Source organism: Brachycentrus maculatus, unplaced genomic scaffold (assembly GCF_059751285.1).
Source record: "Brachycentrus maculatus isolate JH-2025_06_01 unplaced genomic scaffold, ASM5975128v1 h1tg000012l, whole genome shotgun sequence".
NCBI classification, from domain to species: Eukaryota; Metazoa; Arthropoda; class Insecta; order Trichoptera; family Brachycentridae; genus Brachycentrus; species Brachycentrus maculatus.
In genome coordinates this window covers 548,360-560,688 of record NW_028280766.1, presented here as the reverse complement: position 1 = coordinate 560,688, position 12,329 = coordinate 548,360, and the positions used below count along the sequence as shown (strand labels likewise).

The 12,329-nt window shown below is 32.8% G+C and overlaps 1 protein-coding gene across 1 annotated transcript in view; it reads left to right on the top strand.

Annotated features, from left to right (window-relative positions):
- LOC148313424 (3-phosphoinositide-dependent protein kinase 1-like) overlaps positions 1-12,329 on the top strand; it is a 212,884-nt gene that overhangs the window by 114,502 nt on the left and 86,053 nt on the right. The window contains exon 3 of the mRNA XM_088262915.1: positions 1,668-1,727. Coding sequence (XP_088119041.1) covers positions 1,695-1,727 — 33 coding nt within the window. The 5' untranslated portion in view covers positions 1,668-1,694. The remainder of the gene's footprint in view (positions 1-1,667; positions 1,728-12,329) is intronic.

Below are 12,329 nucleotides of genomic sequence, written 5' to 3'. Positions count from 1 at the left end.
TAAAGAATAATGCCTTAAGTTTCCATAATATTACATTACATAGTGAGAAAAAACCTTCCGTTTAATTCACCATTTTGTCATTAAAATCTTATAATGTTTTTTTGTGAGTATTTTTCGCTTTTTCTATTTGTTACTTTTATTATACTGCCCATTTTTAGTATGAATAAGCAATATAGGTGTATTTTCGGTTAAAATAAAATAAATTAATGTTTTACTTAGTAAATACCACTATTTCTTAAAATCTACTGTGACACGTGTTTCGATGCAATCCGCATCATTTTCAAACATACGGTGTTTGAAAATGATGCGGAATGCATCGAAACACGTGACACAGTAGATTTTAAGAAATAGTGGTATTTACTAAGTAAAACATTAATTAAAAATCGTACATTTTATAGCAAAGTGACTGCCGAATCAATTAATCATATAAATTATTTAATTTGTTATTTTTTTAACTATTTGTATATTTGCGTTATATTTTTGTGACCAACATCCCCTGACAGTTTCGGATCTTATGCTTAGATTTCTACATCTTTCCAATCTCCCGACGCGATACACATCCCAAAAGATAACCTTCAATGCCCCTCCGAGGTCGTGCAACACATAATGTAACAGAAGAAATGTAACATTACATATTCAGCCGGTAGTTTGTGTCCAAACATGAAAGGTCACGCGCAACGGGCCGGAGCCCAAAATAAAATTAATAATGCGTTACTTTGTTGCTTTATTACTTTGTATCCTCTACCTGTTCTTCGTTTGATTCTCCCTCGATAGCCGAAACACTCTCAATCCAATAAAAGGATCGTCGTCCTGGAATACGAATTCCGCAATCCGCTTTTTATACCTTACATTTCTCCTAATTGGTTGGCCCGTCCTCGGTTTACCGAGTTGGCCTGATTCTTGCCGCATTGGCGATTTTTTATAAAGAGTTCTGCATTCTTTAGATGAAATAATAATTTAAAAATTTCTATATCAATTTCTATTTCTCTAAACCTTTTTTTTTACTTCATTCGTTTTTATGTCTAATTACAGTTTTATATGATTAAAGCTCTCCTTTAAAATTGAAACACAAAAATTACTAAAGACATTTGTGTAATTTTAATTCTCATCAGTAGACATTTAATATTTTTAAAACCTAATTGATTATTCGGCAGTCACGTTGTGGTAAAATCTATCCCTTTTTAATTTAAATTTTACTTTGCTTAGTAAATACCACTATTTCTTAAAATCTATTGTGGCACGTGTTTTGATGCATATCTGTTTGAAAATGATGCTGAATGCATCGAAAAACGCGTCACAATAGATTTTAAGAAAAAGTGATATTTACTAATTAACTGTGTTTGAAAAAGATGCAGAATGCATCGACATAAGTGTCACGATAGATTTTAAGAAAAAGTGGTAGTACGTTAATCAAAACGTTGTGTTAATGTTGATATTATTACAGTATTAAGTGGGTACTGTTACTGACAATACATTTCTGCCAATTAATTCGTCAAGTTTAATTTCCTCGGCACATGGGTTTTCAATGTTTCGCCAAACAGGGTACTTGAATTTTCTATTATTTTAAAACCTCTACTAGCAGTAGCTTTTGGGGTAGAGAGAAACGAGTTGTTTTTAGTTATGGACTAGATAGATTTTATATTAATTTTATGGTCATATTGTTTCAGATAAGGCATTATTGGCAGACTCATAAAATGGACTATTCGAATGACGTCGTACTACTTCACGTAAGTGCACAATTCTTTATTTGTTATTGTAAACATCGCCAATCCTCAATATCATGTCGTGTTTTGCATCTCAATATTTACATTTTCTTTTTATGGCCACAATTATTATTATTTTTTGACATCTCATCAAAGATGAAGAAGAATATGGAAGTCTGGGCATTTACGGGGCTTACGACCGTCATAGGCTGGTTTGAGTGATCACTTTACACACGTGTAACATTCACCAATTCTACCCATTATTGACAACCACACTTCTCAAATTCTTGGAAGTTCTATATATATGAACCAATTTAGAAACCTTGTTCATGAATCACTAAAACTTCACTAGAGACATCTATTGGTGAGATGTAAATTGGTTCATATATATAGAACTTCCAAGAATTTGAGAAGTGTGGTTGTCAATAATGGGTAGAATTGGTGAATGTTACACGTGTGTAAAGTGATCACTCAAACCAGCCTATGACGGTCGTAAGCCCCGTAAATGCCCAGACTTCCATATTCTTCTTCATCTTTGATGAGATGTCAAAAAATAATATGAAAATAACTCCTGTAATTGGAGATAATCCAGATTTTGTGAACAAGTATTTGGACACACTCAAAATGTTGCCACAATTATTGTTTATAATTGCGCCCATTTCGCTCGCGCTTGTTTTCTTTCTAGCGGTAGTACACTTGACACAGATATGGCGTTATTATTAGTTCGCGAAATGGCAAAACAAACGATCATTTCGTGTGCCTTGGAATTTGTAGCCTCTGGCGGCCGCAGCCGATTTTTTCGCCGTCTAGTCCGCGCACGGTTCGTTCACCGAAACCTTTTTTTGCCCCCCGCCCGCCTCGCCGGCTGATAGATCATAGGGCCCCTTCGCACGCAGACTGGACACTGGACGCTGGACACTGGCCACAGGACACGGACACCGCCCACGTGAAAGGACACCATCATTCTAGACACTTATCGTTGTTTATTGTTGTATTCAATCATGCCGACTCTAAGTCCTTGCGGTTTACCAAGGTTCGCACACATTCTTTTTTAACTATGAGGAGTATATACCGCGCGAGTATAACCACTTATCCGATGTCGTCAGCCTCAATCATTTATTGATTTATCTCTTTATTTAGTTTCTATAATAAAAATAAAAACAGTCTTATAACATATATATATATATATATATATATATATATATATATATATATATATATATATATATATATATATATATATATATATATATACATATATATATATATATATATATATATACACATATATATATATATATATATATATATATATATATATATATATATATATAATATATATATATATATATATATTTATATATATATATATATATATATATATATATATTTTTTTTTTTTTTTTTCATAATACATAGATACATTCAATATACATATTCATTTCATGTACACATTTATTAAACGTATTACGGCTCTTTAGGCATGGCCTGTGTTATATACATATATATATTCTTTTTAATTTAACATTTTGTAGTTACATTTTTTATACAATTTCTATACATTTCCACTTAGTACATTCTTATTATTTTAGTTGCGCTGAGCCTCTTTAAAAAAGAGACTGAGCTCTTGTGCTTGGAGAGAGACTTTTTTATTCTTTTTTTTTGTTTTTTATTTGTTTAAAGTATCATGTTATACATTTTTTTGAAATATTACAGGGAACATATATTATATATTTATGCGGTTATCCTTATTCTTAGTTTTCTATTGTATAGTCTGTATATATTTGTGGTGTTCGTTAAGTTTCTAACATGTTTTCTCTATTTTTGTATGTTAAGAATAATGTCTTCCATCTAAAGGTTTTTTTACTCTAAAATTACATATCAATCGATTTGCTTTTGGATTGGTGGCCTATTTGAATCCCGAGATAAAAAATTGTACAGATTTCAAAATATGAAAGATATCCAATATCCAGTGGCGTGCACAGAGTTTTTAAAATCGGGATAGGCCGTAGAAATGGGTAAGATCAGGTCATAAAATAGATCGACATCATTTAATCTGCATTACGTATCGATTAAACTATTAATCTTTGGACATTGATAAAATCAGACGGGGGTGTAAAATTTTCGTTGCAAAACATATCGATGACGACAATTAACATGGTCACGAGATTTTTCAAATTTGTTTACCCCCTCGCTCCTTTTGTAAATCAATTAATCTTTAAATCCATAGGGTAGGCACCGCATCTATACCTATATGGAATGCGCTTTATTTAGGATGGACACTGCTTTTGTTCCTGTATGGAATGCACGCCGCTGGTGATGGCAGCATATTGTATCCGAAGATAAGATTAATAAACTCGAAGATGCGCTCCCCGCTTCCCCACCCCCGCGATCTTTTGTGCAGCTTTAGACATGGATAGTGTATTGTGAACTTAACGTGCACCTTGTGACGTTTGTCTGTATTAGTGCTCGATTTACTCCAATTTTACCTACGCCATTAGTTCAATCCCTCAGTTACCTGACTGTGTGTGAATCCAAGTCGATCTTCCTATGTGTGCGTGTATTGTATTCATTATGTGTGTACACCACAGGTATGCGTAGGCTTGTTGATCGTGCGCGAGTGTTTGTGTGTTGTGTCTGGATGAAGTCTGCAGCTGCCGGCTCTTCCTCCTTGGTAACATTTTTTGCTCTTTTTTTCTTCTTATAACCTATTATTTGTAGTGTCTCTCCCCTCGTCCCTTGGGTTTTTTTGGCGCTTGTGATATACTATTGAGGATCTTGAGTTATTCTATTTCTTTGATGTCTTCACGTTTATTCTAGGCAAAATATTGTGTTTTTCTTTTCTTGATTAGTAGCTATCTGAAATTAGTGATATGCATTAAAATCTTATTTTATTTATAAATTAGCACCTCTACCGTTGAACAGTTTCGATTTGATAAGATTTAACCAGTTTTTTAATAATTACTGTTTATATTTATTATTCTCAGCCAATTAATTTTTTTTTTATATTTCGCGTACATAGTAAGTCAATATTCATATCGTGGTGTGTCCCAATTTTCATATGATTCGTCTTGGACTCGAGCTTTGATTTTTCCCTTTTTCTCCCTCCCGTCACTCTTCCAAGTATTTATATTAAATTACATATGTGAAATTTTGTAACTGGAATGTTTGAATAACTGCACCTGTTTTTTATTACTCATTAATGTTGATGTATTTATGTGACTGTTCTGTAAAATTTCGAAATAAAATAAAAGTAAAAATAAAATGAAAAATTAAATAAAAATTACAAAATAGCTTCAAGTCAACCATATTGTTATCCAGATTGATATTTGAAAAATAAATACTACCCTTTTTTGTTTCCCCTTCTCCACTGATTTACCATTTTTTGCTCATATTTTATACACTTTTATTTCGTTCAGCAGCACACGGTATTCAAGTTTATTTCAAGTTATCATTTTTGCATTTCAACCGTTTTATTGTTTTATGTGATACGCTTCGGATTATAGGAAACGTATAACCCTGGTGGGAGACACGCAGAACTTGAATACATTTTGTCCGACCCCCCATCTTATACGACTTAGAACTTTGTGTTTACTTCCAGCACTAAACCTCCAACTAGGCCAATCATATAAATATATGATAGTTTTATTAGTTTCAACCTTGTGCTAGGTAAACCATACTTCCCCAACATATCGTTTTTCCGATATTCGTGTTTAATTGGTATTCATTTCAAATAATTTTAGGGCCGAATGCAAATTGAAAGTTCTGTTTACATTCTGAAATGCGTCGTTAAGTCAGCAATTACCGATCATTCAAAAGGTTGGATAAGGGGAAAATGGGTTTCGTTATCGTTTTGGGGAAGTATATAACATTACGCTTTCATTTAAAAGATACTTTCTTTATAGGGCGAACGCTCACGTATTCAGAGGGGTTGATCGGTTATTGTTTTAGAAATTTTGATGACAGGACATTTAAAATTATACTACTTTGTGACTACATACATATATCATTTCCAAATAAACGTCAGCTGAGTAAATTTTGTAGACAAGAAGTAACCATGTACCTTTACTCGTGACCAAAAACTTATTATTTTTTTTACATCTCATCAAAGATGAAGAAGAATATGGATGTCTGGGCATTTACGGGGCTGACGACCGTCATAGGCTGGTTTAACTGATCACTTTACACACGTGTAACATTCATCAATTCTACCCATTATTGACAACCACACTACTCAAATTCATGAGAGTTCTATATATATGAACCAATTTAGAAACCTTGTTCTTGAATCACTAGAACTTCACTAGAGACATCTATTGGTGAAATGTTAAGAAACTTTTTACCAAGCAAAAACTCTTATATTAGTATGTGAGGTCCGAATCCTGGATTACAATCACACACATCGCTCACTCCTTTCAAGAACGTCATAAATCAAAATACTTGATTTTTAAGGAAAACGTTTTTAAAGTTTAAGAATATAATACAATGTATTAAAAATAAATATCAAGCCACTTACTGAACTTTTTACTGTGTAACAGATCTTTTTAGGTAAAATCTGAAGTTTTTTTCTACATTTGAAAAATATTTAGTTTTTTTTTTAAAAAATAATTAAACATTGCCTTTTCTTCTAAATGCAAAAACAACACTTTCTGCCCTGTAGCGGTTAAATATTAAGTTAGAAATATGCCGCTTTTGCTGGGATATAGTACATTTTCTGGGCATTCCGAAAACATGCACAACTGAAAATTTAAAATTTTTGATTTATGACGTTCTTGAAAGGAGTGAGCGACATGAGAAACGCCAGAAAATACCATTTTCATTTTTATTATATAAGCTTATAATTTGACCAGATAATTTATTTACAACATTTTGAGTGTGTCCAAATGCTTATATTTACTTATGATATTTAGTTGCTAAATAGTGGTTTTCTGTATACCCCAGGATAGCTTGATACAGAACACAATTTACTGCCAATATTCGGCGCAATTTTTCTAATTCCACTTCTAACTTTCTTCGTGCAAACGGAAACGGAACAATAATCTTCCATGAGGAGAAATCATCTGTCGTCACGGACGACTTGCTGCACTGCCACTAACCAGATATAGCTTTATGATCTGTTATTTATTTACGTACAATTTTGGAACAATCGATTTTAATTTGGCTTTTGTCTTTGAGATCTCGATTACTTTGATATTGCGGTTCTAACATCAAACCTCATATATTTCGTTTTGAATATTGAAAGCATTAACTTTGTGGATCATATTGATATATTATTTCGAGAAATAAAAATACTTTGTGTTCTGATCCACTCACATTTTTATTAACCAACTAGTTTCGGCAACAACCCTCTTACCCCTCCTTAAAACACCATTACCCCCACCCCTACCCTTTTAAAACCCAACAACTTGTACACTGTTTCTTTTATATATATATATATGTTTAGTAATAAATTAAACCCTGAAGAGGGCAACAGGTTGTTGCCGAAACTAGTTGGATAATAAAATTGTGAGTGGATCAGAACGCAAAGTATTTTTATTTCTCGAAATAATATACTCATATATTTCGTTTATCATAATTATAATGTGTTTATATGAGAAACATTTTGAACAATGCTTTTGCAATATGACATATCTACAAAATTAATACTAAAATCGAGATTTTTTCCCATTCAAATTTTTCTTCACAGGAATTGGACTTGAATCTTATTGCAATTCGCAATAAGATATCTACTGATATAATAAATCGAATATGATCAACACACTACATCTCTTTCTGTTCTCTTACCTTTCGATGTCAAAATTAAATGTTTACTTCAGTGCTTTGTTTAAAAAATGCATATTGTATGTATGTATATTGTCTGTGTCTTCTTCTTCTCCGTCTTAATCCTCATTGCTGAGGGTTGTGACCCTTGCAGAAGCAATGACTCTTCTCCAGTTATCCCTTGACTGCGCTGCACGTAGCGCTCCAACCACTGAGGTGCCTGCTGCTGCCTTAATTTGATCGGTCCATCGTGTGGGGATCTTCCTCTCCCTCTCTTTCCCTCCAGGCTACCGATCACAACTAGTCGTTCCAGGCTATCCTCGTTGCCACGCGCAACGTGTCCAAAGAACTGGAGAATCCGTCGGGTACAGATATTGGCCAGAGTCAAGCCATCCAAGCGTAGTTCCTGGCGAATTGACTCATTGGTGCGTCTGTGTATATATATATATTGTGTATATATATATATATATATATATATATATATATATATATATATATATGTATATATATATATATATATATATATATATATATTATATATATATATATATATATATATATATATATATATATATATATATATATATATATATATATACATATTTATATATATATATATTTATATATATATATATATATATATATATATATATATATATATATATATATGGTATATATAAGTATGTATGTCTAAATATAGGGCAATGCGTCAAATAATGAGTGCTATCTTGATCGTTTACACACGAAGGAAAGCCCCGATCGTTTACAAGATCGTTTACACACTGCTTCATATAAACGCAGTGTTATTTCGATCGTTAACACATGAAGGAAAGGTGATCAGCCCTCCGCTTCAGGTACCAGTGCAGGGTAATTTTGAATAAATATTACACTGAAAAAATCACTTATATTTATTTGACCCTCCCTGGGAATCGAACCCGGGACCTCCAGAACGGTAGCCGAGCGTGCTGACCATAACACTACGGAGGCGGACAAATATATACATATATGTATTATAAAAATAATAATTTTGATAATTTATACAGTGCCATTTTCATAAAATACTACCTCAAGGGCGCTTCACTGTGAATGAATTGGAGAAAAGAAGATAGTGGAAATGATTTAGCAAACAAATGTATTTGTTTGTATATATATTGTGTACGTGTAGAACATATATCAACACAATATTGAAATAAGACACCATTATCATATCGCTCACTCCTTTCAAGAACGTCATAAATCAAAAAACTTGATTTTTCAGGAGAACGTTTTTAATGTTTAAAAATATAATACAATTTGTTAAAAATACATATCAAGCCACTTTTTGAACTTTTTACTGTGCAACAGATCTTTTTAAGTAAAACCTGATGGTTTTTTCCCCATTTGAAAAATATTTAGCTTATTTTAAAAAATAATTAAACAATACCTTTTCTTCAAAATGCAAAAACAACACTTTCGGCCCTGTAGCGGGTAAATATTAAGTTTAAAATATGCCTCTTTTGCTGGGATATAGTACATTTTCTGGGCATTCCGAAAACATGCACAACTGAAAATTGACGATTTTTGATTTATGACGTTCTTGAAAGGAGTGAGCGATATGTACAATAATAAAATATTCAAATGAAGAAATCGACGAAATGTTAACGAATCGAAAGTAATTATTGCCAAACTAATCGCTCGTTTCGTAATGAAATGTTTAGTGATTGTCACTGATTATATGCAGACCGGGCTTAGCGAGGTAAAAGTGAGTGTTTCGTGTAAACAGCCGATCTTGTGGAAGCGCTTACAGCGTTCTGTCCCACGAGCCGCGGGTTGGTGGCTGTTTGCTGTTGCCTGGTGGGCCGCTATCGAGGTTGTCGGTCTTCTGGGGTTTTCCACTCGACTTTCGGTATTTTATTTAGAACTAACAGTCCAATTGTATTTTAACGGATTCTTTAGAAAGCGTGATTTTAATTATTTGCCCACACGAACAGCGATATCGGAATGAGTTAATGATTGTATTTAAATTCTGTATTTATTGCTGTATTAATTGTATTTCTTTGCATTGATGAAATACATTTTTTTTTTGCCTGCCTTGTTGTGCATAATATAACATAGAAATTCGTCTAGCGTCCCATCAGTCTGTTGATGTCGATAACGAAGAATCCGATCACTGGACAAAAATTGTGGAAAAAACTGTATAGTATAATCTTTATTTCGTTTTACTCGTATAAATCTAATATTGTTTTTACTACTACTACTACTATCGTCACGCAGATTCTCTTCAGAGGTAGACAGAGAGGATGGAACGCCACACTCTTTCCTGACTTACGCTCCTAGCTTCCTTCATATATTATATGTACATCATACATACTCTCCGATTACGTAGACTTTTGAAACCACCAGATTTTAGGTTCTGATTGATTTGGTCTTACCAAGTCTTGGACGTCCTCGTTCTGTTCTCCCGCTCACATTCGCCAAATATACTTTCTTAGTCATTCTCTCGATATCCATTCGCTCCACATTTCCACACCACCTTAAAGAACTCTTCTTGATATGTTCAATTATCCCTAGTTCAGCCTTACATTCCTTTCTAATATCCTCGTTTTTAATTCTCTCATACTCATGATTTTTCCATACATTCGTCAGAGGGAGCAGATTTCATCTTTTAGTTTGTAAATACTTGTATAAAATGTATTCTTATATGTGTGTGTGTTGCTTGCCATATTTTATGTGTGTTCTTTAACAATATTTTTGTTAGATGTTTATTGCTTAAATTCTAGCAAAAAATATTTTAAAGCTTTTTATACATGTAGTTCGATCGAAAATGTAAATGACTACATACATACCTTTTTTCTGTCGCAAAATGATTGTTACGTATTGTGTTTTACTATCGGACTTTCTTATTAGCAACATTTCCCCTGACTTTCTTGGGCAACTTTTTCTTTGCCGACATTTTCCAATCATCTTTCGCGAATTCGGAGTCTGCATTTCAAAGCGCAAGTTGTTTTACTGAAATCGTGCGCGACTAACCTGGAATGCGGTAATCGTTTTTGATAAACAACTTCCAGACGGTTGATCTCGTTTTGTTTCAGCACAGTCAAGTCATTGCATTTAACAATGTCAATAATAGACAAAGACTCTAATTTTGGCAAATGTTAATTTACAATGCCCGGAAAACATAACTGACAAAGCATCGCAACCTAGTATTTTCATGATATTTATTTTACCTCACACTCTTTTTTTTAAATCCTTTTCGTGGTATGACTTATGATAGCATTCACGCCGACTCCTAGCTAAATATAGATCTCTTGTATTAATTTTTTTATTGGATATTTCAAACTAATGGATTCATTTGATACTTCGCATTTTTTTTATTTATGTAAATATAAACCTTAGAAATTTTATGATGTTTTATATAATACTATAGTTTTATAATACAACTGACGTCAATCTTTTATGAGATGCAAAAAAATACTAATGTGTGTCAATCTAAGGAATTATATATGTAAGTGTATTTTAATATTATAGTACCTATTAATAAAAATAAAATTTATTGCACTATAGTGATTCTCATTTTTATTACTAAATTTATTTTCAATTTTTTTTTTGTTTATGTAGAATGGCAGGTTATATAATTTTTCAATTTTTTAAATATTTTTATTCTCCTTTAGCAGTCTCGCTATATCATTTAAAATACTACTTTAAAATTTAAAAAAATTAAAATATTTGACAAAAATTAAAATAAAACAAAATGCTGAATTCTTCAACCGTTAATATTAAAACCAGTTCCAGGATCCGGGATTATTTTTTTACAATCCTAAAACCCCGGGATTTCGAAAGAACTTCAGGATTGTATTCTCGGCATCGTCTTCTTCTAAATACGACACAGTAACGGCGTCTAGACATTAATGCTAAATCAAGCTTAATCTCGGTCCTCTCACTCGGCCTGTCCGGGACACTCGCTCACTCGATAAAACGGTGCACCCATCATGACGCTCGCGTTTCGTAATGCAGTCCCAGTGCACGCGCTTCCTACTATGTCATAAGCGATAACCACCGTGTACACTGCGTTAACTGCACCGCGAATACCGCCTCAGGGTGTCAACGCACCCTGATCGCCTACAATAGCGGATGTGCAGTTCCTCTACTGATTCTAAACCTTATTGTATCATATAAAGTATTCAACTAATTGTTCTACGACGAACCCGTTGTTTCCAATCAATTGGTAACCCTTTCCATTACACAAGCGACAAATACATTAAATTTATATTTTATGTATTGTTTCGGCATTAACTTTGTGGTAAGATATGTTACAATGATTAAAGAAAACACTTGTTTTATACCACTTAAGTTTTATTAAAGACTACACGTTTCGGAAGTTAAACTTCCATCATTCAGGTCTGTATAGTAACTAAAATATAAAATATAAAATTGTTCGTTAAATAAGGAGAGGGGAAAGTTAGGGGGAGGGGGTTAGTCAAGGGGCGGAGTTTGAAAACAAAGGAAAAATGGAAAGCAAAGGTGAAGATTATTTGAAACAATATATTATTTAATTTATATTTTATATTTGAGTTACTATACAGACCTGAATGACGGAAGTTTAACTTTCGAAACACGTAGTCTTTAACAAAACTCAAGTGGTATAAAACAAGTGTTTTCTTTAATCATTCATTAAATTTATAGTTAGAAAAATTGTAAAGAACCTATGTCGCTAATATCGTGACTATTGAGCTCTTTGCTTTTATCCTATATTACAACAAAACCCTGTCATCGTATTTCTCTTTCTCTGACTTTTCATCCTAACGCACTTCTTCATGCATTACTTCTTAACTCATTTCATAATTTCGGTCGAATTCAGCCCATCCCCTTTTCAGGGTAATTACTTATT